We start from the raw sequence: 27365 nt of genomic DNA on the forward strand, positions 1-27365 counted from the left end.
GAAGAAAAGGCAGTGAACCTCCGCTGGTGGTCGTAACCTTGTCTCCGCATTTGATTCCATTTCCAGCATCATCATTACAATATTGAATGTATTTTATGAATGATTTAATGTGGTAGTGTAGGGAGTTTGTTTTCTATTTCAAGGACTACCCGCCTCCTCCTCTACAACTGTCACTGAGATTGACACTCAGCTGTATTACACTGTATGTTTCATCAAGCGTGTCGGCGACTCTTAAACTGCCAGTGCGTGTGCCACGTGCAGAGCTCCACATCGAAATATTAAAATTGTCCTCTTGTGATCCCGCAACCTCATCAGAATGTAGCGGACACTATGGGTGAGAGTGAGTGTGTGTGTGTGTGTGTGTGTGTGTGTGTGTGTGTGTGTGTGTGTTGGAGTATAGGTGTAATGTGAGCTGTCGCCCCTTCTGTGCCAGTGCTGATAAATAGCACTGCGGTCCAAATGCTGTGTGAATACTGAGCAGGAATGTGTGTGTGTGTGTGTGTGTGTGTGTGTGTTTGTGTGTGCGTGTGTGTGTGTGTTTGTGTTCGTCACACAAAGAAAGCGAACGAAGAGGAAACATCCCCTACCTGAGTAAGCATCTCCTGTTCGTGCAGGAGGAGCAGTTTGCTTCCAGAGCCTTCCGTCCTGTGTTCCAACACCAGGGAGAAGTGCTCGATGCATTTGATGGACAGCTTCTCTTGCAGGGTCAGGATCACGTCCTGAAGTAAAAACACCACATGCTTATTTAATTAGAGTAGTCGCTCTATTTCCTTTGTGAATCAATCAATTGGGTTTTCTTACGTTTTGTCATTTTCAAGTGTGAAATCACTGCGTGGCATATAGTCAGAACCTGCTCGGAATACGCGGGGCCGATGCGTATTTGTAACACATAACACTAAGCATATCCTTTATGAAAAGTTACAGACTATCTGGATTCTGTGCTTGACATTTGCCCTGTTTCTTCCATTCTTTAACAAAAACCTTGACTAAAAATGTCAAGAGATGAAATTGTTGAAAAGGGAAAAGACTGTGGGTGGAGTGGAAACAATCCGGACTTTGGACGTGTCTTTTATTCTGATGGAAATTTAGTGTAAAACATGATAGAAACAAGGTCAAAATATGACGGTGTGAGTGAGGTGTTTTGCATTACTTACTGTACACGTTTTTCGAGCTTCAGTATAATTATTGGTTCCTTTTTTCTCTCGTCTACCGGTTTAAGATTCTCGCCCATTCGTCTTTTATATTTTACTTTTTAAGAGAAATAAATGTTTTTGTATCTTTACCTTAGCATAGAATATAAAATGCATGTTCTTGTTATGTGAAGGAGAATCTGCTTCCATAATCAAATAACGCTTCTGTAAAGCTAGCTAACATTAGCTTACCAGTTGACATAACTGCTGTTGTGGGTAACTGTTGCCATAGCTAAGTAGCTTAGCTAGCTCTCTTAGTAGCATGACTAAAACAGAACGTAATTTGCAAGTTTGATAATTTGACATTGAAAATAAAACTTTAAATAATGCTGGTGTGTGATTCCAATGAATATTATCAGAAAAATGTATGATAGCATATATTTAATATAACAAATTAATTCTAATACAGGTCTTTTATTTCTAGAGATTATTTTTTTTTCCATTCATCAGACAAAACATTGACCTATATCGACATAAATAATCATTTCATGAAGGTCATCTTTGACCCACCTATGGAGTAGTGTGGGTTCCGATGACCTATGGGTTAAGAGGATAAAGTAGATTGTATTAATCACTACAGACTGGATCACTCCAGTGTGTGTGTGTGGCGCTCGGACCACACCCATCTTAAAACCTGGCTTTCATTTTGGCACGCACGCACGCACGCACGCACGCACGCACGCACGCACGCACGCACGCACGCACACAGGGGCTCACCAGGTGAAGACAATACCAGCCACAGAAGTGAGAAAAGGAGTGACTCGGTTCTCTTGCTTCCCAAACTATACGCTGGGAGCCACACTGGATCAGAACTGAATCTACAAGTCAAACATTGAAATATGCTCTTTGCCACCTCGCCTGAATAAATGCGCCGCTCCAACAATCTGAACTCGAACAGTGATTCAATTTTGTGGTCTGTGTGTGTGTGTGTGTGTGTGTGTGTGTGTGTGTGTGTGTGCAACCGAGACACACTCATTTGCACTCTGAATGAATTTCTCCCTTTGTAATAACAGATGCAGCAGAGACTGCTAATCTTGCAAAGTGTGCCTCGAAGGGTCGGGGCACACGCAAACGCGCACCTTGATAGAAGTGCTGCTGTCGAAGCGAAAAGACTTGGTCTGCCCGTTCTCCAGGTAGACCTTCAGGACATTTGGCATGAACAGAAGAGAGTTGTCCTTCACCGGGTTCTGCAAAGGAGGAATACCATCAGTCTTTTCATCCTGCTCATTTGACGTCCCTCTAACAGAATACAGGTGAGGTTCAATATGTGAGAGGATTTCACAAAAGTGTATCGATGTCGTAACACATTTTTGCGACTGTCTTATCTATCTGGCATTCTCTCAACTGTCTGTCTTATGTGGTAACCATCTGTCATTGCCTATATAGGTCATACATAAGTGTGTGTGTGTGTGTGTGTATGTGTGTGTTAGTACTGACTGGAACCTGGCCGTTTATAATGACCGCCTCTGCAAAGCGCACTTTGACCGGATTGGACTTGAGCATGGCTTTTTTGGCTGCACTGATGAACGCTGATTTAGGGGACTAGGAGGCAGCGGTCCAAAGAGAGAGACACGGGAGGGAAAGAGAGAGATGGAGAGAGACAGATGGAGGGAGAGAGATAAAGAGAAGCATAAATAAACATGCACAAATGAAGAAGGGGAAAAAAAAAAACAGGTTTCCACATTAGCTGCACATGTAACACTGGAAAAATCAATACAACTTTAACATAATAACATAAGTTTCCTGAAATTGGGAAAAGCAATTTTCGAGAAACACAACCCTGGTGCAACACACCCCAATCTTAAGAGGAGACGGATGAATGCATTTAGTTGAAGGAAGACAAGATCATTCCATCCACTTTAAAGGAGGTTTAACGGGCCTGCAGGAGAGTTGAGGAGAGCTTTAACTGTGAGCCACAAATCTATACCTCCCCAAATATGGTAACAAGGGCACACGTCATTAATGAGGAACTCAATTTTCAAGAGACACTCAGAGGATGTTTTTGTTTCTGATAATTATATAAAAGGTATCAATTATTGTGACAGAATCAACACATTACACATACAGAGTAATCCTTTCCCTGGATTTCATTCCAGCATTTTCTTTTTTTTTTTTAAATAAATATATCTGGCACATACAACCCTTGTGGTGCATAATGCAATCTACTCACGGGATACGGTTGGACGACAGTCAACACGATGGATTCTTTGCAGCTCCTGAAGCGAGAGAGGACAGCGAATCACAAAGTCAACAGAATCATCAGGAAACAACAGTCGCAGCGAACCGCGATGGCAGATAAGCGAGAGGAACTTGATTAGCTTGGCTGAAATGGAATGAGGCGCCTCTGGCAGTCGCCACTTACGAGTAGAAGCAGTTAAAATAAGAAACACACACACATACTCATTAGTTTCCCATTTAAAAAAAACCCAAAACGTGATAGTATGTCAAGGAATATGTCAAGGTAAACTGAGTGCATCCAAGTAGCAAAAAGCTTTTTTTTTCTTTTCAATTCAAAATATGTATTTATCCGAGTCTGTGCATCAAGCATTGGATTTAATAACTTATGACAGGGTCCGTTCCCAAGTCTTTTTGGAATACGAGTGAACTGGCCCTTTAAATCTAGGTGATCCACAACCTTCAGGACAGGGTTTTCAGGGGGGGGGGGGGATTCTTGTATTTCGTCACAACATCCTCCAGGTGATTAACCTGAACTGCTACAGCTTAGTTTCTGTAGTCACCTGACGAGGTCGATGACTCGTTCTCTGGGAGCCGAGCTGACGGGTTCGTCGTTGATCATGATGATCTCATCGCCTGGCAACAGCTTCCCCTCCGATGGACCACCTGCGCGCGCACAAGACACGAATGCATACAAGCCGTAGTTGATGACAGCGCACATCGAGAGTTTCGGCCCGTCAGCCAAAGATTGTCTGGGAATGAGTCAGTGGAGGAACAGCTGAATGGACACTGCATATAAATGTGTCAGCTTACAGATAATGTGGACGTGTCCGTCTCCTGACACATGCATTGATAAACTGCTGCGTCCTTAAGCACAAGCAGTATATTGCTTTTCTTGGCCAACAACTCTGAATAGAATATTCATTGGTTCAACTGTCTGTTTGAAATTCAGCACTGATTGATTATTGAGATATAATCACTGTGTGTGTGTGTGTGTGTGTGTGTGTGTGTGTGTGTGTGTGTGTGTGTGTGTGTGTGTGTGTGTGTGTGTGTGTGTGTGTGTGTGTGTGTGTGTGTCGTTGCAGCCACCGGAGCTGACGGCTGATAGGAGTCTGTAAGCAGTGGTTTGGCAGAAATTTGGCAATTAACCAAAATAAACAACACTTCCTTTACAAAAAAAAACTAGCATGGCTTCCTTCTAAACAATCATTACAGCAACTGTTTGCACTGATAAGCACGCTGCAAACAGCAAGGAGGAACTTATGAAACCGCTCAGAGCAATCTCTCAGGCCATTCTTTTCCGGCTTTGTTTTGTTAGCGTTACTTTATTTTCTCTCAGTTATTCCGGTAGCATCATATCCCGCTACTGTTCAGCGTTGCTAGTGCAGGCAATGAATACTGCTCCTCTAGCCGTCAGTCATCTGACACCCACAGTGGTAAATGGGCTTTTGCCTGGCGAAATACTCCCTCTAGAAACATGATTCATGTGTTATTCTTTGGTAAAATACATGCAGTTAAAGACAGTGTTTTACAAGTGACTCACACAGGAAGCAAAGCTAAATTGAACACAGTTAACGTATATGCATGCATGTTTAGTGAATGTTTTTTTACTTGAGGGATGTGGATTGTATTAAACTACGATTCAGGGTTGCCAGTTTATTCTATCAAGTCAATGATTTCAAGCCCTGATGTGTTGGATTTGACCATTTCTGACGTTGGCGACTCCTTGTGGTGACATCGGAGAGGACGCTGTTAAAGCCAGCGACGCGTGGCGCCTACCTGGTGTGACAGAGCGGACCACCACCGGTTTCTCACTGCCTGCCACAAAGCCGAAGCCCAGGACCGGGTCCCGTCTCATCTCCACTAGGCGGGGGGCGGGGGGGACCCCATCCAGGTGAACCTCCTCCAGGGAGCTGCACTGGGACACTTGGCTGGAAAAGAGAAAAAAGAAAAGGAGAGGATGATGAGTCAGCAGATCGTTTCACTTCAAGAAGAGATGTAGCTGGTAATAGGCTCAGTGACTGTGCTGCATATTAACAAAGAATCTCTTAGAGATTATGATGCAGAGCACATTAAAATCCAATCAATTCATTCATTCCTACACTAGAAATTAGTTTTAGCTCTGAAAGAAAACATTAAACTTGGAGTGAATGATTTGAGCTATCCCATCAGCTGCTCATAAATCAGAGCCCTGGCTCAGGTTTGGTCATTAGCACAACATTTTATGCTTAAGAGCTATTTATAAAGAGAGCACAGGTCCTGCGTTCATAAAATACCTAAGATCTGCAATCTGGAACCAATTTGGTTCATGCATCCACATAAAAGTCTGCAGACTATTCCAAATTAAAGTGTGTTGATCATTTAATCGAGTCACAATTGTTCAAAATGAATGTGCAAATGTCAGAAAGGCCTGCTCTCTTCTTAACGGCTGCCGTTATCGTCATATTAGCACAATGTCATGCATCTGAGGGACTGAAACTAATTCCTTTAAATCCCTTTTGAAAAAAAAGCAACATTAATGCAGGTTAATATTGGTGAAGTATCGCATTATCCTTTTCTTTGCCTTAGTGCAAGTCACTCAGGATGAGAGCACCACTTAAACGTAAATGCCTCATATTAAATTAAACCTCCCTGCTTGCTGAAGCTCAGACGTCTGTCTGACCGGGACACAGAGTGCCTGTTAATTATGAGGCGATATTCGCTTTCAGTGGGGTTCACTCATTCTCTCTCTGTCTCTATCTCCACCTCCCCTCCCCTTTTTCGCAGCTTAAAATGCTCCCTTGGCAGCCGTTGCTTCCCCGCTGCACATTAAGTCCGGCACAGGCCGGGGTGTCCATTGTTCCCAAGCCAACATCCATTCCATATTGGCTGCCTCTGCTGTCCATATAGATAAATTCATGCCTCATCTGTCCTAACCTTCACATAGTCACATATGCTTCATTAGTTTGTAACTAAGCTAAACTAACGTCTCTCTTTTAATTCATCAGATGATATTGTTTCAAAATTTTGCATGTCCAATGTGGCTTTACCAATGGATATTTATCTAGTTATCGCTATATATATATATATATATATATATATATATATATATATATATATATATAGACACACACACACACACACACCTGCAGCTTTGCCTCAATCTGCCCTGATTATAAATGTCCCAACCGACTCCATCTCCGACCGCTTCGGATCAGTCTCGATCTCCGCCACCTTCTTCCCCTCTTGCGCTTTCTCATTCTGTCTCTCATTACCACATTGATCTGTACTGTGCATACGAGGAGGGGGGGGGGGGATCTCAAACTAAATCTGTCTGTAATGAAGCATGTTCCAATCTGCGACGTGGGCCCATGTTCTCTGTCAGGGTCAGTGGGGCTTAATCCCGCGGGAGGGCAGAGCCGGGATGTCAGGGGGTCAGGGGGGAAGCTGAATACAAAAAGGTCCTCGCGTTGCTGCTAGTCATGGAAGAATGGGGAAAAAGCATGCACACCAATGCAACTCACGCTGACGCTCCAGGTTCTCGTCAGTTGTAATTGTTAAAGGTTTGTATCACTAACCATGACTGAAGTCGTTCTCTAATCTTAACCAAGTGGTGTGAGTTGCCAGGTGCTGACTAATTTTATCGGGATAACCAGCTGAAAAAATGCTAAGAGTAGCGTTACGATCCACTATCGTTTCACATAGACTGTATATCAGAGGTGGAAGTAGTCACTGTGAGGTCAACCATTGGTTTTCAGACTGCAGCTTTGAAGCCAATTTGGCTGTGGCCATCTTGGTTTTTGGCCGTCACCAGAAGGGACACGAGAGGGTGGAGCTAAGTACAACTGAACGCTGGATAAGACATTTTTAGGCGATGTATTTTAGGCAAAAGCTTACTTATTTATTGAGATGGTATATGCTAAGTACCTTTCCTATGGGGATTGAATGCACTCATTGAAAGTCACTTTGATTGAAGGCACCTGCTAAATGTCTTGATATATGAATGTAATGGTTTATGTTAGATAATTGTATCCCTATCGCCCACCTGTACATCCATCCCAGGCAATGGAACACCAATGAAAAAGGAGAAAGGGAGCAATATTAGGTGTCAGCGTGGAATAGACTGTCACGAAACAGTTGGCAGGGTTTATAAAGCACACACGGATAAGCTCATGAGCACACACCACAAGTATCCATGTTAATCCACACAGGAAGGCATATGATTACTCTACACACACTGTCAAATCACTCCTGAACGTTCTTCAGATAAGGACAAATATGATAGTTGTACATTTGTTAAACTGATTTGTTGTTTTCAAAATTGTTTTGAGAGTAAAACACAACTCTAAAAACAAATCACATCCATCTCATGACAGACACAAATGTAAAAATGCCCATTTTATACACAGTATGTGCAAATACATACAGCCCAGCTGCCATATCACAGGGAGTTCAACTCCACTGACACTTGAGTGGAGACTGGCATTGACAAACCTGCTAGATCATGTTAGATAAGGTTAGGGGGGATATCTGTCCATTATAGGTAAATCAACTGCTGGCTTTAGTCGCTCTCTCGCTCGCTTTTCTCTTTCTGTCTCGCAGAAATCCAATCGGGATACTCAATCTGTGCCACCTCCACTAAAGCCAACAGCTTTTCTCTGGGAACAAAGCCACATAACCAGAGCCATCTCACTTGTCATATTTGACTTTCCCATAATGAGGAGAGGAAGAAAATCAAAATCAAAGAATGTATAAAAGGATGGATAAGAGGATATACAGTAAGAGGGCAGGAGAGCAAGAGAGGAAATGGATACAAGAACAGACAATACTGAAAATAATCAAATCAATAATCAAATGTGCCAAGTGTTGAACGAGTTATTTTTATCAGTGCTGCATTTGTCCACTGAAGCCCAGAATACCAGCCTTTGGAAAGCAGAGACCAAGGGAGGGGAATTGATGTCGAGGGGTCAAAGCGAAGATGAGGTCAGAAGAGAAGGACAGGTCGAAGGAAGGATGAAAGGAAAAGTATCAGCGAGAAGTAGAAGTGCAACCAAGAAGGAAACGAAAGAAAACACGATGACAAGTGGCAAAGAGAGGGACCAAGGAGAGGAGCTAAGCAACCAACAAAACATATGCAGCCATTGTCAATTAATACACAGCGTAGTTTCACCACCGCATAAAGCAACTGGTGCGTCAAAAAAGTTAATTGGATCACAGCTTATCAGAATCAGACATGTCTGCCTAACACAGAGCCTGGTCCACAGCGTGTACATAGCGCTGGCATCATCGTGCAGAACGTTCGGCATGCCAAAAGCCCTCGACGCCAGTCCAACTGCAGGATCTGCATGTTTACCTGGCTTCATGTTTCTTTCTGAAAAACAAATTTCCACAGACAGGCTCTGAACGCTAAACTGTCTGAACAGTGCCTACTTTTTGTGCATGTGGGGAGGACGTGGCGGATGAAGCAATACACTGGCTCATTTAAGTATCGTGATTAAACTATCCATTCATTCATCCACTATCTTCTGCTTATCCCAGGCCGGGCTTAGCAGGGTATTCCAGACACCCCTGTCCCCAGAAACATTTTCCAACTCTTCCTGGGGAACCTAGGCCAGACGAGATATGTAATCCCTCCAGTGAGTTCTGGGTCTACCCCGGGCGTCTCTTATGACCACCTTACACGATGGCTGCAAACCGCCCCAGTGCGTGCTGAAGGTCACGGTCTGATGGAGCCAACAGGACCACATCATCTGCATATTGATTCAACGAGGTGATGCTTTTGGGAATAGGCGGGTTTCAAAAGGCGGTAGTCACCTAAAACAACTTTTGAACCACTACCACTGCTGTTTCTCCAGAGGATCTTCCTGATGCAATCATAATCAACTGCGGGGACTCTGCGGTGATGATTGTACATCATATAAACATGTGAGCACACGGCATGCTGTTGTTTAGGATCACGCTGTACATACTTGGTGAGGCAGTCCCGTCCGTCCCTGGTGCTGTTCATGCTGTCCCAGCTGTATGGAGGCCCCTGCAGTCCAGTCCAGGCGCCTGGGCCAGGGGGCGGCCAGCCCGACATTTTGTTCTTATGGCTGAAACATAAAGGACGGGGAAAAATGAGCATTTGATCGTCACATATGACCAAAAATGTGCTTTTATCAGGGTGCTGTGGAAGATAATTGAAGTAAAAACACTTGATTCCTACGTAGTTTTCACTTTTGTTAGAAGGAAATATAGATAAACAAGGACCAGCATCTTGAGTGATAGAGTGAACCTGGTAAGGTCATTTTTAAGAACACAAAAGTTTCTCATTCCCCCTGCACATAAGTCACTTCTAAGAAAAACAAACACTTATCAACATTTAAATGGAACTCATACATAAACATCACGGCACATGCATCTACTTATTTCAAGAGGTACATCATGTAAGAAAAGAATGAAAGGTGAATATATAAATCTCTTTGGATTAAAAACACTGAGGGACACTCTGGTAAAATCCCTCTCAGCCCAATTAGTGTGACCTCTTGCCTCTCTGTGTGTGGCTTGCGGTGTGACATCGCACTGTTTAGTGCAATCAACTGCAGTCAAATAGCGGCCCACCGGGTCCGTAGATGGCCAATCAATAGCTGCACGTACGGGCGAGCACTGCGGCGGCTGCTCTGCAGAATTGCCCGCGTGCGGTGAGGAGAAGCGCTGATGTGACGGCTGATTCGGTTATTGCAGATTACTCAAAACGATGTCATTGAGGATCGTTGGAGGAGATAGCAGGGGAGAGATCAGCTCCGACGTGTCACCCCGCCGTGAACTGCGAGGGAAAAGTTCTTCCTATAAATGAGGATTGAACAGACCCCCCCCCACCCCTCACCCACCTCCTGAATCAACTGTGCCAAGTCCAAATCCACACACGATACAGCGACTAATCATGCACAGGTTATAAAACTCTCCACGGAAATAATCACAAATGCAATAAAAGATCATCAAGCCGGAGAAAAATGCCACTGAATTTAAATATGCACTTTAAACATAGCCTATATTTGATTTACTTTGGAGAACACCACGAACCATGAAGACAAGTTTATCGTCCTGACCTCAAATATATGGTCACAAGCAGATGCATATATAACCACAGTAACGATGAATAGATTCATGGAATTTATGTGCCAAGATTTAGACTGACATTCTGTTACGCAGCATGTTCTCCACTGTGTGCTTTACATCACAGTTTCAGCCCTTTCCCATTGGACGCAAAGGCCCCAAGTGATCAGCCAATGACTCTGCAGTCGATACAAATGCTTAAAAAAGAAGAAAATGCGTACTAGAGGAGGACGTCATCGCCGTAAGAATCCAGCTGATCGATTCCCATGTTGTGCTGTCGATGGGCGGAATACATCAGTCAGTCATGTCATAGCTTATGGTGTGTGGAAAAGAAAATTGGCCTTTAGACGAGCGGTGCAAAACAAGCTCCACTGGGAGCTGGAAGTGTCAGAGCCGATCAGTCATCCTGCTGATCAGCTGTCATGTAGAAGGAAAAAAGTCGTGATGTCTCAAGCAATACACACATCTTCTGTGCTTCTATTAACACCCACATGCAAAGAAAATAAAACAAAATAGGAGGTCCATTTCAGCACTCGAGGAGTTCTACTCTTGAAGCAGTCGGACGCTTGTGCTCCTGCTGCATCTTCAGTCACCCGAAAGAAAAACACATCCACCACCACTTCAGAATCCCAATCAGAGGCTGCGGCGCTAACGGCTGTGCAGATCTCCAGTGTGCAGCCAGACATGCATCCGTGTTTGTCGCCGTGCTGCTGCCGAGAGCAGCTTTGGGTCCAAACTGAACTAAACTGCCGTGGCCTCGCCTCCTTTATCCCATAATCCCTCTCATCACAGAGAAAACAAATCCATGCTGTGTGTGTGTGAGAGAGAGTATGAGTATGTGTGTGTGTATGAGAGAGAGAAAAAATGAGAGGGAGGGAGAGAGTGTGTGCAACCGTGCATGTATATATACGTGTGTGTGTGTGTGTGTGTGTGTGTGTGTGTGTGTGTGTGAAGAGGCTTTTCAGAGAGCAACAACGTATATGGAAACATCGCTCCATTTCTGAGCTGGAGGAAACTGACTCTTAAAGTTCACCTGGATGGCATTAATACTTTACTCCCTTTTGGTCCTCCTCCAGCAAAAAATAAGTTGTTTTTATGTCCATACGGGACAGAAAAGGGCAAATGGTTCCGCCAGTAAGACGAAAAATGATAGTTGAGTGACCGACCGAGCGTTATTGCCATCCCTGGCGGAATAAAATACACTTCAAGGCCCGATTGTAAATGAAATAAGGCATTTAAAGATAGATATTTTCTACCACAGACAAGGTCCTTTGCCTCCATGTTAGCAGCGTCGCCTCCTGAATGCAAAACGCAGGGATTAACACGCAGATTCAAGCCCAAAATCAGATAGCTGTGTTTACCATTCACAACAGTGACAGTCACACTGATTGTACAGCTGCATGTTGAAAGGGAAACCCTACAAGTGGTGTTGAAAGCCGCACCCTCTACCCTTCAGCTGGGACGGTGCAGGCATCTTTCTACTTCTCCCATTTCTTTGCCTTCCTTAGTATTTATTCTGAAAGTGCAAAAGGTAACCGACTAAAGAATCCCTGCGCAGAAACTGAAACGTCGACAGATCCCAACACAACGAAACGTAACACCTGCATTCCATCATGAAAGTTGTCTCCTCGATGAACTACGCAGCACAGTTTTTGTCCAACTCAAACTTGCCGTCTTGACACGAGGGCCCCCCCCCACGTTTCATTTCCGTTCAACATACCAGGGGTCACATTATATGAATTCAAAAGAAGCAGCGGGGGGGCTTCGTTCTGTGGGTGTCTTTTGCTGAAAAGGCCACAGTATTGACTTCAAAAAGTACTTTTTGTTCCAATCTGATCAATGAATGCTTTTTCCTTTAGCGCCTGGGATTGATCTCTCTCTCTGTCATCCACACAGCTCAAAAGCTAAACTTGAAACACAAACTCAATCGATGTTTCGTCCCTTGACGAAAACGGACCGCAAAGAACCCTTTTTTGTGTGAACGTGTGGGACAGGACTTGAGGAGTAGGAGACTCTATTAAGAGGGTTGTATGTAATTGACTTAGACAGATTTCATAGATTTAATTATACATAAGTGATTGATTTGACAGGTTGTAGTATTAGGAGGGTACAAGTTCTGCCAAGCGACGGCCCCAGAGCAGCATGTTTTGTTTCACTTCAATGGTTTTGACTAAATTAGAATCCTGATGCTTGTTTCACCCGTTAGAACCTCGCCTGCCTAATTGATTTGTCACAGCCGGGGTCCTTATCGACTGCCATTACTCGTATTGATCGCCTGTCTTTTCATCGTCGTCAAAAACACTGAGGACGCGGACTGGATCCCGGTCGTGTATTGCACGGCGAGGCATAACCTCTACACTTATCCTTCTTTAGAAACAAAGATGGTGGTTACTGGAGCTAGTCTGTTTTTTGTTTTTCCTCGCTGCATCATATGACAGACCTCCCCATCACAGAAAGCAGCCTTGCCAGCTGGCACAGACCTCCCCACTCAGCCACCACATGCTCCAGTCAGCAAGAGCGCACATGGCCCCGAACGCTGATCTCCGGGTGCATCGCAACAAATGTTTCCTCTCCGACATGCCGCGGCTCGGATTCCGATTGCTCCCGTCCAGTAAAGTAATCCATCGCAGGGTTCAGCCGAGGAAATGCCTACAGTACTATCCATATGAGCCTAATATGTAACAGTACATTCAAGCAGATTATAATCCCCTCTTTCTCTGACATTTGTCATCAGTAAATATGATTGCTTTCATAGAGAATTCTGCAACTAGAAATAGTTGTTTTTTTATGTCCAATGATAAGTCTTGTAGTCACAAATGAATGACTCATGCTCTCAAATTAAGGCGGCAACAGATGTTGCCCACAAATAGTGAATTTATTCCTTTATATTGATGTCATTAGATTATCACATTCGTGACGTTTGACCCTTTACATACAGCCGTGGTTACAGTTGCCAGGCCATAGACAGTATAATCTAAATGATTCACTTGAATTCAGTGCAACGTGTGTGTGCATGTATGTGTGTGTGTGTGTGTGTGTGTGTGTGTTCTTTTCCTCTGAGGCTCTCTACTGTTTATGTTTGACCTGATATGGGACTCATTTCCAGTTTGGTCTCCACTCTGCCACTGAACCCTAGACATCAGCGAGCATCTGTCACACCGTCTCCTCAAATGAAAGCCAGGAGCAGAAGGGGAGCCGAGCCACTGGGGCATTTCTGCGCCGATCTTTGCCAACACATTATTTTTACAGAGTTTGAATTGTGATTTCAACAAGACGCCGAAGCATTTCAAAGATCCAGCCTCAGGATGGAGGCCATATAGAGGACTTATTTACGGCCTGGCTACTTATCACTGCTGCCGGGAGTGAAAATATTTTAGTTTGACCTTCCTTTTTTTAAAAGAGACCACACACACACAAACAACGATTTGTAAAACCCCTCAAGATCTTTATCAAGACTGAGTGAGTTTGCACAAAAAGCGAAGAGCTCTCCCTAGATGCTTTAGCCTACATTATGACAATGCTCACGACAGCCAGTAGCATAAAAGCCCACCAGCCCTCTGCCAATTCTCACCACTTTACACTCTGCAGAACAACTCGGGTTTAAGCCACAACCCCCCCTGTCCTGTTAAAAGCTCAGCTGCTGGGTGTCCTGCATGCTGGTGGAGCTGAGGACCCCTCTCAGCATTCAGGGACATCAGCTGGGCAGCTGAGTCTGCAATAAACACAAAAGTGTTCATTCAGTCTCTCCTTTATAAAGAGCACTGATATATTGACTTAAGTGCTTTAGGAAAATCGACTCTAATAAAAGGTATGTCATCTCCAGGGACTTGAAATGAGATGCAAAGAGACGACTTTCTGCCGTGATTTCACACTACTGAGCACGAAAAGTTTAGAAAATAGAAAAAAAGATAAAATAGCTCTATAAAAACAACACAATTAGCCTGAAGTAATCCTGTGCATTTAGAAGATGTATCACTGAGCAGGAGGCTCCATTAAAAAGACCCCGGTTCTGGTTTAAATGGACAAAAAGAAAAGGAGATTGTGGTTAGAAGTGTTCATACAAAGACACTTAACACATGGTGTAACTGACTTAAACCAGATAACAGTTCACAGGTTAATTGCATGTCGCACCGTGCGATAATAAAACGTCAGATGTAATCTGTGTCAGACATTTTGAGGCCTGTTCGATCGGGTGATAAACGCCTGGTGAATCATTGCACTACGAGGCAGGCAGAGACATCAACGTGTGTCATCCATCTGTTCTCATGATTTAAAAACCAAAAACAACTCATAATAAATGTACACCAATAAGGGTGCTAAAAGTATTGATGGGCCGGTGTATTCTGCCACATTTGATGTCGTACTCTGATTGGATGCTTCCAGATTCTCAAACGTGAGTAGAAGCAATTTAAAGATGTCGCCTCGGAGGAATCATAACTATCCGGGAAAAGAATCAGCAGATTAATCGACAATGATTCCACAGTTCTAAAGCTGAAGTGAGTGGATCTGTGCTGTTGTCTCTGCCGTTGTCCAGTTAGGCATTGTCACTAGAAAATGTCCTAATTTGCTTGCTAATGGAGCTTCTTTCCTCCAAGTCTTCCTCATTATGCTCATTAATGTTCCAACTTAACACACTCATAGCTCCCAGCAAGACAACCGCAGCCATCGCCTGACCTTGTTCTCGTCCAATCCTCACTCCAGTTCCATTTGTGGGCTTTTCCCCCCCTCTCTCTCGTCCTCTTCTCAGTCTGTTCTCCACGCCTTTGCGCAGTTCATAAAAAAAACATTGCCGCCCGTTGCTAAAAGTTGCCCTGGAAGTGCTCTTTCTGATATAGCTTTACTATACGAAGACGACATGCTTTGGCTCTCAACAAGCGGGGCACGGACGTACACGTGAAAACGTGCACATGCACACTTTGTTGTTATGCAACACCCTTGAACATTAAGCTCCACTCTACATGCTCGCTGAACATCTCGCCGAGTGCAGATGTTTGCAAAACAAGCAAAATAGAGCAAAAAAACAAAACAAAGAAAAGCTGTGGAAAAAAAGTTGCTAATTTGCAAGCAGAGGCTTCTGAGACACTTCGGGAAACAAATTATGTGGAGAACAATCACATTGACTCATAAACTGAGGGGATAATGGATCCATCCATTTAGGTGATTCATGGCTGCTTTTCCAACCATCCATCTGAAAGTGAACAGCTCTCACATTCACCATTTAAAGAGCACTTTAAGATTTCCTTTCACAGCCACCACGAGCCATCACGGCTTTGGACAGGAGAGATCGTTCATGAAGCCGACGCAGTCAAGCTCCTGATTGCAGCCCAGGAAATCAGACTGAACTGACATTTCGCTTAACTTCATTATTCAGTCGGACTCATTTCAGCCAATTTGTGTGTGCGAGGAGGGTTATTTTGACTCATTGAGGCAAAACCAAGTCAATCCAATGGAGTTGTTGCAATCAGTGAATTCGCTCACAAGGGCAAAGCAAATCCACACGATTCAAATTCGACTGCACCGCTGACCATTAGAGGAGCTGCAGATCTTTGTGGAAACAGACAGCAGGAGTCCAAAATGGAAGGCGCGATCGTTCTGCGTTGCACCATTCTTCACTGTTATTTGACCTTCTTTGTTGGAGCACAAGCAGCTGTTTTGAGACACGAGTCAACGGTTTAAAATACGTGTTTTAAACAGTGAGCTTAATGTTCCATTTAGTTGTTGTCCTTTAAGGTAGCTTGTTAAGTGTCAATCAGCAAAGTGTCTCTTAGCAAGGTCGTTGGCTTATAGAGCTTTTTATACGTCTTCATTTGGTCTTTATTGGATGATATGATGAGAACAAAGTGCCAGGGGGAGTAAAGGGTCCGGTACAGAGACGGAACGAAGCTGGGAGTGTTATTGTGACCGACTACAGCTAACCAGCAACAGTAGTTCACCACTGAGGGAAAAAATAAAAGTATTTTTAGGCCCAGTCACAGGAAGATAATGTCTCCATCCTTAATTCCACTAATAAAGCTCTGAATGGTTGGTTGCTTTTTCACCCTGGGACATGTCTGGACCTGGCTAGTTGTGAAAAGACATCTGCAGTGATTCAGAAATAATCTAGTATTCATACTCAGCATGCCACAAATCTGAAATGGAAAGCAAAACATAAATGTTGAATATTTCAAAAAGAGATTGTTTAAAAAAAAACGCTCACATCTGGTTCCGTCTACAGTACTCCACCATATGCAATCATTTGTATTTCCCCGTCAGCCACCAAGTTGCTAAATCCACGAACTGCAGAGGCAGTGAGTCACCGCTATTCTGCTATTTTATGATTGCGGGTAAATGTTGCATTTGTCATGTTGCACTGTGCGTTATTTCCTCTGCAAATTGCCGGTCCACTGAGATCACAATACAGACAGATCTGCCTCCTTTCCTTACGAACACTGGCTGGTCTTACTGATGTGGAAACATGCCAACGGCGTGTGATGATGGAATCAATTAAAAGCTCACATAATAAAAAAGCTACTCCGCACAAAGACATCAAAGTAGGTGAGCAGAGGGAGCTGTTACATTGAGGATTTCATTCAGCGTTGGTTTCAGGACCACGGACAGCTCTCCTTCTATTCTACAGCGCTGATCAGATGGGAATACTGATTCCCAAGTTAAGGCAGTGTAAAAAACGATGTTCACACAAACGCTCATTCTTTATCACTTCTTCCTTTTGACTTTTCCTCCTCGTCCTCACACACACACACACACACACACACACACACACACACACTCACTGTGAGTGTACCAGACTAGAACTAGTGGGCACACCCTGTCCTTTCCCAATGTGAGGATTTGGACTCTTCCACAGGCGGCTGGCCAGACCCTTGACCTTGGCAAAAACACACACATCGCCGCTCAACGACTGTCCTTAACAGCACTGCGAATGGCCTCTAACAGCTTGAGACAAGCCTGTGAGTTTAAAAAAAAACCCCAAAAGGCTCCATTTCTCCTCGCGATGGAAGGAGGAGAGCAGCATTTGGTTGGAGGACAGCAGGTGCAGCTACAAGTGTGTTCATTTATAGGATGAGATAATATCAGATGAAACCTCAATGTTTGCCAATGGGGGAGTTTAAAAAATAGAGAATCTGGCAGCAGATGTAAGCACGCGAAAACAGAAAAATAAGCTGGATGCTATAAAAAAATTAACATCACGCTGTGTTGAAGAAGACTTGAAACTAGAGATTGAGACCATAAACTCATGTTTACTGAGGGAATAAATCAAGAGAGAAGTAGAGTCATCTTCTCACAGACTTCTATAGAACACTTCTTCTTTTTACAATAAGAAGAGATAATAGATAGTACATTAACTTTGGTCTTTGGGATAAACTTACCTTTACCCTCTAATGGTAATGAAAGGAGCTACAAGGGCAGGTCACAAAAAGCAAAGCTACATCAGGGAAATAAGGATGAAAGTGGTGGAATTGTTTATCTGGCTTGTAGGTCAGTTCTGTTTCCGACCCGTCACCGTGCACATTGCATCTGTATCGGCGGCAGACCGGAACACTTTACAGTGTTGCTTTTCAACCTTTGCAGCGCAGCGGTACGTCTTTGTTGGACAACACAGTCCGCAGAACAACACCCCATTGATTGTTTGTAAAGGTCACGTAAAGCCCAGTGGAACCAGGAGCCAGAAAACACAAACGGCCGCAGAGCAGAGTTTTAAATTATGTTTCTTTTAAATAAATCGGACAATCGTCTGTTTGAATCAGGTTGATGCTGTTGTCGAATCAACGATTTTTGTGGCCTAAAGCTCCACAGGAGCTCACTGCTCAGCTTCAGCTAGAGGAGAAACTAATACTAAGACACAGCATTTCATTGCAGCCCGCACCTTTGGGCTGTCCATTAACAGATCCAAGAGGAAGCTCTGAGATTCCACTTAAAGACCAGGATGAAACAGATGGATCCCCAGGGACAACTGAAGGCAATTACTCACCAGTCACCCTACCTCACAGTCCGTCATGAAGAAAACGAAAAGTCAAGGCTTACATTGTCCCTTTGTTTACAGAAAAAACACTATTTTATTCAGAAGTATATACTGTGGTGATCCAGTGGATTCAGTAAAGGCATCATGATGAAGTCAAGTGGGGCCTTTTGCGGTCCTTCCTGAGAAGTTGTGTTTTAAAAAACGGTCTCAATTTGTGCACATATTTATTCTATACCTCTTAAAAATGAATTTGGCTTTCTGTGTCATATCCTTTTAATGTTGTTCATATGTGGACTGGGGGGGTAGTACTTTATCTGAGGTCATGCCTGTGGGGAGTTTCATGTTAGTTTCTGGTTGGTTGACTGTACTCGCGTGATGCAATGACGACAAAGCATCGACAACCTCCGTCTATTCGGACCGAGTCAATTTTAAAGGTTAGAGAAAGAACACAGTGTGTGTGTGTGTGTGTGTGTGTGTGTGTGTGTGTGTGTGTGTGTGTGTGTGTGTGTGTGTGTGTGCATATCTGCTTGCAGCATGAAAAATAATTCAGTGTGTGTGTGTGTGTGTGTGTGTGTGTGTGTGTGTGTGTGCATATCTGCTTGCAGCATGAAAAATAATTCAGTGTGTGTGTGTGTGTGTGTGTGTGTGTGTGTGTGTGTGTGTACTGCAAATACACTTGAGTCGCTTCATTTGTCACTGGCTACATTTGGTCCATGTCAAAAAATGCGTACAGGCTGAAAACACGAGAGTGGCCGGAACATCTGCACCGAAACATCGAGGCACAAAGCCGTGGGTTAAAAATACCGAACGCCGAACGCCCCACTAAATAAGATTACACATGAGGATGGTGATCATTCAGTGAATAAGAAACACTAATGTCTGGAGTCTTCAATCACAACGGAATGAAAGTCTGGCAGTGAAAAAGAAAGAGAGAGCATAAAGAGTGCAGCAGGGTATGGATATGCAGCAGATAAACAAGTGTTTTATGAAGCACTTTGAGAAATGATGCACTCACAATTAGTGGGAGTGAAAGCCATGCTCAATCAGTGGAGGAATATATATATATATATATATATATATATATATATATATATATATATATATACACACACATATATATATATATATATATATATATATATATATATACACACACATGCCAGGCTTGAACATGCATCCCAGTGCAAGTGCTGCACTGTATGTAGATTTACAGTACAGTGTGTGTGTGTGTGTGTGTGTGTGTGTGTGTGTGTGTGTGTGTGTCAGTATTATGCCATAGTATTTGGAGCAGAACTAATCACTCAACTAGCCTCTTTAGCGAACACATGTATCAGCGAACGGACAACTGGGTGTCAGTGGGAGCTCGTCAATCACGTGCCTCGTCACTCAGTAATCCTTCCACATCGCTTTGATTGTGTTTAGTTCAATCTTATTTGTCGATCGCCTGAATTCCAGAAATGCAATGGTGTACTGCCCAATCTGCTGCTGTTGCAGTGACAGATGGCCCACGGGTGGAAAAGATGATGTTCTGTTGTTGTTTCAGAATGTGTTAGTTGAAAGTTAATGTGGGAAAATCCAAACTCATAAGAAAACACCTCCTCGATACAAAACAAATGTGTGCAACTAAATACAAATTCACCACTTGAACAACCGCCCTTTTAAGATAAATCACTTTCTTCCTGTCATGTTTCATTCATGTGTTCCACAGCGCTGTACCCTTCCCTGTTACAAACATCACCCAGAATACCAGTGTGTGCGTGCGCGTGTGTGTGTGTATGTGTGTGTGTGTGTGTGTGTGTGTGTGTGTGTGTGTGTGTGTGTGTGTGTGTGTGAGAGAGAGAATATAGAATGCAAGATAATGCAAGATATTTTTAACTTTCCTTCTGTCCCACTGTATGTAGTAAAACCCAGCCTAAGTGATCAATTATTGAGGATGCACTTCCCCTAAGAGTATGACAGCGTTTGTGAAACATTCTCACACACTGGTCAAATCTGTGGAGACTTGTAGGCATTTTAAGCTTCGTGACCACTTGAAGAAAAATACAGATTTTCAAGCAACATGCTTGTTATATAATGAGAACACAGATGCTAAAATCACCCATGTGTCCTCGGGCACACTTCGGCATACAGTATGCAAGTGAATGCGTCTGTGAGCATTTATCTGAAAAGGGAACAGCTGTAAGGGTTAACGGTACATTGAGACTTGTACTTCATTCTGTCAATGTTGCGTTAATGTTGTCAAGTTGTGTGCTGGACTATTTCTTGGCCAGGAGCATTCAGGAACTACCTGGAGTCTCTGCTGGTTACCTGGCACCCCCACGATGACCAGAAGGCTACCTTTGTATTATTTCAAATGCAAAGGGAGCAAATGAGATCCCAAAACCCGAAAACCGGCGTCATAACCAGCAGCAGAATTCTACACGGCATATCTACAAAGTGATGAATCCATGAGAGGATTAACAGAGGAGGGAGCGAGATGTATAGACTGTGTAGGGCTGGCAAACGAGCGATGTGACACAGTCAACGGGTTCAAATGTTTTTAAATCATTACAGTGCTGAGGGAGGAAAAAATAAAAATGTCTGTGAATCACCTCATCGCATGAGCACTGACCCGGCCAACAGAGTCATTATGGACGTGATGCAAACCTACAGGGAAAAATCTCCAGGCTGTTCCTCCACCTTACAGTCTGTGTATCCCAAAGTCATTCTCAAAATGACCCTGAAACACATCACAGAACACTCAGTTAAAAAGCTGCTCGCTCGACAAAGTGCTTGAATGCAGTGAAAACTTCAGACAGAAGATCAGTCACTTGAGTGAGTCATCTTGGGACACATGGGTGGTTTTTTTGATGCCTTTGTTCTCGGGGATTGCTGTGGGGTTCAACCTCGGGGCGAACACCATCACATGCCTCGTTATGATGGGCGTTGGGGAGAAGAGAGGGTTGTCTCACCCCACAAAAAAAATAAGAACAATTCCAGTTGAACTCCCGCAGTTTGGTTACAACGAGGCGGTTTATCCATTTATGAAGCGAAAAGCCTATGCATCCGCGTGTCGTTAAATAATGCACTGAGCAGGTTCCATGCAGAATGCATGAGACATGAAAGCGCTGACAGAGAAAACACATGCTGTACGCCGAGCTCTCTTAAAACTTACAGAACAAGTGACGAGAACCCAATAAAGAGCGTTACTTCCTGCGTCACCGATCAGCTGGCTGACAATTAAAGCGGAATTGGGAGATGTCGCTTGTCCTCGCAATTATTTGTTTCTCGCGAAGCCGAGGCGAGGGAAGGAAGTTCAGATGTGAACGGAGCGAGTGAACAAAATGGGTTTTTTGCCCTATTTGCATAATTGATCAAATTTGGTCTTTCGTCAAAAAGGGGGAGCGGAAGCATGAGGCGCGTCGCTCCAGTCTTGTGTGAGAGATGACTGGAATTAGGGGAAGCAAAATGTGGCAATCATAACATAAGAGAATATTAGCATTCACCAGGAAATGAATCCCTGCAGTAAGACTGATTAAACTATTCCATTTCAGAGCTGCTATCTTTTATCAAATACGCATCAAGAGATAACAAACGTGTGGGCTGAAAACAAAGTGGCTCCTGTGGCTTCAGTACACATTTTGAAACATGTATTAACAAAAGAAAAAAAGCCTTAAAATAAATCCAACATCCTTAAACAATCAAAAGCCATATCAGCCTCAGATTGAGAGATGAATCACCTGTATGAAGCAGACAGGCAGGAATAAATACACATGGAAGCGGATGGATGTGCTGCCATATAAAGGAGACAGATAGGTGAGGGGGAGAGAGTGAGAGATGTTGTGATGTGATTTCAGATCCTGACTGAAACAGCCAGCAGTGTGTTCACCATGCCAGCCCCTCCTGCAGTGATCACCGACCAAATCCCTTAGGAGGATTATCCAGACGCAAATCAAGAAAATTGTCCAACTTTAAGGGTTACGGGCAGGGAGTGAGAAAGTGAGAGTGTGGTGGTGGTGGGGCCTCCGATTTGTGTTTCGACACACGTGCACAGCTACGCGAATACAACTGCAAATATAAGGTAAAGAAATGTATTTTGTTCATTTATGAGCCTTGGTGGTGCTGATTTTTTTAACCTTTGGGGAGATCCAGGCTCGTTGTTTCCCCCCCTGATTCTAGTCAGCTAACTGTGTCCTGGCTGTAGATTTATACTTGGCATACAGACACTCGAGTCTTATTAAAATTCTCATCCCCCTCTCTTTTAGAAAGGTTCATCACGCTGCTCACACTGCTTCCAAAAATGCTCCGTACATCATGAGCACAACCGAGGCACAAGATTCCACACAGAACGATGTTACATTTGTCTCCGGTGACGATGAAATGATTACAGGTGATTTTAAGTAACGAGTGTCCCGATTGACTAAAACTTTGCAAAAGATTTTTTTTTTTTTTCGGGAGCCACGATGTGTCAGATGGCTCTCGGTGTAGTGGAACTTTGCCCTCTGAAGTAGCAGCATGCATTTGGCAAAAAGCAGAAGGCAATTTGGCACGCGTCGCTGTAATCTGATATTCAGAACACAAACAAGGCCTGCTGGCTAGTTTCACTGCCAAATTCCAGGACACTAAAAAGCCAAGAATTTCCCACAGTACAAACGCTGATAGAGGTCCCTGCCTTTGTCTTTGGGATGCATTGGATAAGAGAGACCGGCCTCCCGGAATAAAGCCAGATGTGTGTGAACAAAACTCCCATGAGTCCATAGTCAGAATAAAACCAACAAACAACGAGAAGGATCACATATCCCTCTCACCTGCTGCAGCTGTTTTATTTCCCATCTGACGATGAATGATTCATTACGAGCATTAGGCGGTGATGAATTAACCACAACTTCTCATTACAGTTTATGAAGCAAACTTGGCTTGCGCAGCAAGTGCAAACAGAAGGCTCTGAAACTGTATTATGACAGCTCATGGATACACAACGGCCATCTGGGAACGGGCAAAGCGCGGCTAACTTGCCAGTGAGGCAAACACTCTCTTGGCGCCTGTTAGCGCGACGCCATTATTAATTTTTGCCATTTTACAGTCTGTCAACAATGAGATTGGAGCCAAATGTGAATAAGTGGGAGTGGCGAATATTTTGACCGGCTGACAAAACGGTGAAGCGTAAGGGAAAGTGCCAGTGGCAGCCAGGAGGGTAAAAACACTCCTGGAGGAGGAGGGGAAGCACTTCTTATGACAAACGGAAGCTATTTATTCAAATCAGAAGTCAAATAAAGACAAAAGTGGGAACATATGCAAAACATGCACACCTGCCTCTGTGCCGTGTGACTCATTCATCTACATTCATGAGAGGAATATGAATGTTCTCCATTTTGGATGGTTGTTTTTGTTGGTGTTTTTTGGAAGTCCAGGAAAAAACTAATTTAAAGAACACCAACTGTTTATCTCTCGCCTCATGATGTGCAGGGGTAGTTGTAAAAGATTTGCTTTTTGAATAGGTATTTAAAAGATGATAGATTTGTTGTGGAATGCTTGGCGGTAAGTCGGAGCCACCGTGGACACTTCTCTCTGTCTTTCCTCAGAGGAGTGGAGGACCCGCTCCAGATGCTAACTTCTGGATGTGTAGGTTTAAGAGATTTGTCATGAGCCACGTTTAGAGGGCTTAGAGATGTGAGAGTCAGGGATCATGCAAACATGTGTCTACATACGTATGTGTGGTGTATAAAACCCACGGTGAGCGGGGGATTGTTGTGTGCTGAGCTCTTCATCATCGCCGCAGCTCCGACGTCTTAAGACTTTTTTTTTTTAGTGCCTGTGATTGGTTTTATTCAACGGGTCCGGTGAAGTTTACTCGAATGGAAATAACCCTGAATGAAGCGTTTGATGAATATGTTTCCCTTTATTGTGTAATTGTAATACGTGGGGCGAGGTTGAGCATCACGGAGGCTGGATAGCGTTGCTCGGGGTAAACCTGGTTCTCTGGAACAGACTTTTAAAGCTGAAGTACTTAGTAGTCTTGTTACGACTCTTCCTCTGGCCCTCTGCTCTCCACCGGCTCACTTTGTGTTCCCATCCTTTTCAGTAACCATTGTCTGTCCACTCTGGTTTCTTTATCTTTCCCTTAATCACCAGCGCTCTCTGGTTGCTCCTTGGACTCTGTGATTGCATCTCATAGATGCCAACATTTCTTCGCCACTAAAATAACAGGACGAAAACACGAGGCCTCTACCTGCATACATAAAATGTAACTAAGTACATTTACTCAAACATTTGATCACAACAAAGTCTGTGGACTGTCTTGAGTAACCGGGTGGTGATTTCTAGGGAGAGAGACGTTGCTGTGTGCCATACAGTCCCATTATAATGAAGAGAAGGCACACTACTGCGGGTATCTCCAAAAACAGGAAAACTCACTTCCATTCCATGCTATGGTAGACATCTTCTGCACTGCAATTCAGAGGGACAGATTGTACTTCACTGCATTTATTAGTACTTACTCAGATTTATTTGATTGACTTATCAGATGTATTGTTGTAGATGAAAGGCCCACATCCCTGGGAGCGTCCGAGAAGTCACAATATATATATATCTGAATTTTATATATATATATATATATATATATATATATATATATATATATATATATATATATATATATATATATATATATTTTTTTTTTTTTTTTTTTTTTTTTGTTGTTGTGTTTTTATAGCACATGATGACGACTTATCTTGTGTGCATAATATATATTTGTTTGCATCCTTATGGATGATTACACACTGAAATGGGCCTTTGACTTTGCTACTTTAGGTACATTTTAAGCAGAATTATGAACATAACTTTAATTATCGGTTACAGTGCGGTATTGTTACTTTTACTTCAGTAAAGGATCTGAATACTTCCTCCACCATTGACCAGTCTCATTCATTGTGAGAGTCATGGAACTTTTTGGGTGAAATGCACACCGGCTGACAGAGTGACTGTAGAGTGCAATTACTGGCTCTTCCAAAGAGACTCTTGACTTGTATACCCGGCAAAAAAACGATCCGCCTCACAGCACCTTCTTCACTGTTGAGACAACTTCACCTGAATGGATTATCTTGTCTTTCTTCCCAAGGAAGTGGCATTTGTCATTAGAAAACACATGATGGTGCCCTCAGAGCCTAGAAGTAAAAGAACACACGCACACACACACGCGCACACGCACGCACGCACGCACGCACGCACGCACGCACACACGCACACACACACACACACACACACACACACACACACACACACACACACACACACACACACACACACACACACACACACTCACCCAGACAGCTTTGGCATCTTGGAGAAACCAAACATGTCCATGTGGTCCTGCTACAGCACTCTATATCCCAAAGCTGCTCCACATCAGTATTCTAATCCACATCCAAAGCTCAGACAATCCAGTTTCAACCTGGATCCATATTAAGAGTCAACAAAAGCCTTTTGAACGCAGAATTCAGAATTCCTCGCTGTTAGTGAGAAAACACTTGAATGGTGTGGTGAAAGTATTGCCCTTGTCCGGTGCGCAGACTGTCCAATTCCTTGTCCGTCCACAGTGTTGCGTCCTTTAAGTGATGACATAGACCGCGCGGGTCACCCCCTTCCTCTCTGCTCTCTCTGGGACGAGTCAGCCCATTCTGCCGCTCTCCACCTGGCTTAGTTGAGCTGCAATACGCCCCCCGTGTGTGCTCTCCATCTCGGCGCATGGAGTAGTGCAGTGATCCTAGCCGCGGCAAGCAGGGTAGAGGAGAGGAGGGGGGAGGGAGAGTGAATGGCAGAGGGATGGGATGGAGAGGGAGAGAGGGAGGACAAAGCGAATGGATGACGGATGCTCTCTGTCTCCGGCTTTGCCCTCCGTTCATCTGGGCTGCGAGTCCCTTTGCAGGGCAGAGGAGAGGATGCAGGAAAAAGGAGGGATATGAGGATATCAAGATAAAAGATGGAGGAGGGACATAAAAGGAGGGTAAAAGTGCTTTGGTTGTAAAGAGGAAGCAACTGAGAGAGACAGAGAAGGAGGGGGGAGAGCGGTGATGGGCAGAGGAAAGCTGACTCGGCAGAAAGGGGCGCTGATGGGAGCAAGACCCCGTCTCTCAGGGTTTTTTTCTGTTTTTCTCCACTGCTTGGTTTTACTTGCTTGTAACACTGATGCAACAAAATGTTGAGAAATCTCTTCACATAAAAACCTCATTTAGATTGAAAACAAATGTCTTTTTAACACACTGAACAGAAGAAAATCGACTTTAGACGGTCTGCCTTCTAAGAACGTTCAAGGACTTGTTATTTTTTTATTTTTGTTGCTGTGCATGTTCACACATTCCTTCACAGCCTGTCAAACATCGTCAACAAGTCAGGGCCTAGTGTGTGTGTGTGTGTGTGTGTGTGTGTGTGTGTGTGTGTGTGTGTGTGTGTGTGTGTGTGTGTGGACGCACACAGATGGCTCAGCCTTAGCCACAAGGTGCCGTGGACGAACCACAAATGGACCTCAGTGGCGATGATGAACTTCAATTGAACGCAAAAGAGCGTAAATTATGTTTAGCATCCCATGTAGTCCAGCTCAACTGGGCGTGTAATGAAAGGTACACGCTTCTCATTTTTCTTATGAATGACGGGAGGACATTTTTCTTGTTCTCATTAGTTTAGCATCATCGGCCGCTACGGGTAACAGCACAGGGGTTGTTTTATCAACGGGGGCCTGCTGTCACCGATGGCATCTGACAGTCTTATGTGACAAGAGTCACTAATTTGGCTCCAGGCCTTTCCTTAAATGTGCGGTTACAGCGCTGTCGGATCAGGACAGCGGAGGGGAGACGTAATGTCAAGCGGCATGTGAAATGAGAGAAATGGAAGCAGCAAGTTGAATGCCACAAGATTTAAGGATTCATAAAAAAGTTACTCTGATGGTTGAGGACAGTCTAATTACTATTTATGAGCACGGGCGGTTCTCCGGG

General features: G+C 43.8%; 1 protein-coding gene across 3 annotated transcripts in view; it reads right to left on the reverse strand.

Moving 5' to 3' along the window:
* The window catches only part of LOC137878982 (FERM and PDZ domain-containing protein 4-like), a 36950-nt gene extending 10613 nt beyond the window's left edge, over positions 1–26337 (reverse strand). For 2 of the 3 annotated variants that reach the window (XM_068719528.1, XM_068719530.1), the window contains exons 1-8: positions 10661–11810; positions 9314–9436; positions 5145–5296; positions 3929–4031; positions 3361–3406; positions 2628–2732; positions 2270–2377; positions 588–719 (exon numbers count right to left, since the gene is read on the reverse strand). In XM_068719528.1, coding sequence (XP_068575629.1) covers positions 588–719; positions 2270–2377; positions 2628–2732; positions 3361–3406; positions 3929–4031; positions 5145–5296; positions 9314–9436; positions 10661–10734 — 843 coding nt within the window. In that variant the 5' untranslated portion in view covers positions 10735–11810. Of the gene's footprint in view, positions 1–587; positions 720–2269; positions 2378–2627; positions 2733–3360; positions 3407–3928; positions 4032–5144; positions 5297–9313; positions 9437–10660; positions 11811–25699 lie in introns of those variants that run through there. The other variant, XM_068719529.1, reaches the window with a different exon arrangement.
* Between the last annotated feature and the right edge of the window lie 1028 nt (positions 26338–27365).

This window comes from Cebidichthys violaceus, unplaced genomic scaffold (genome assembly GCF_023349555.1).
Source record: "Cebidichthys violaceus isolate CVI_PGR_0920_01 unplaced genomic scaffold, fCebVio1.0.p SCAF_24, whole genome shotgun sequence".
In the NCBI taxonomy this organism is placed as follows: Eukaryota; Metazoa; Chordata; class Actinopteri; order Perciformes; family Stichaeidae; genus Cebidichthys; species Cebidichthys violaceus.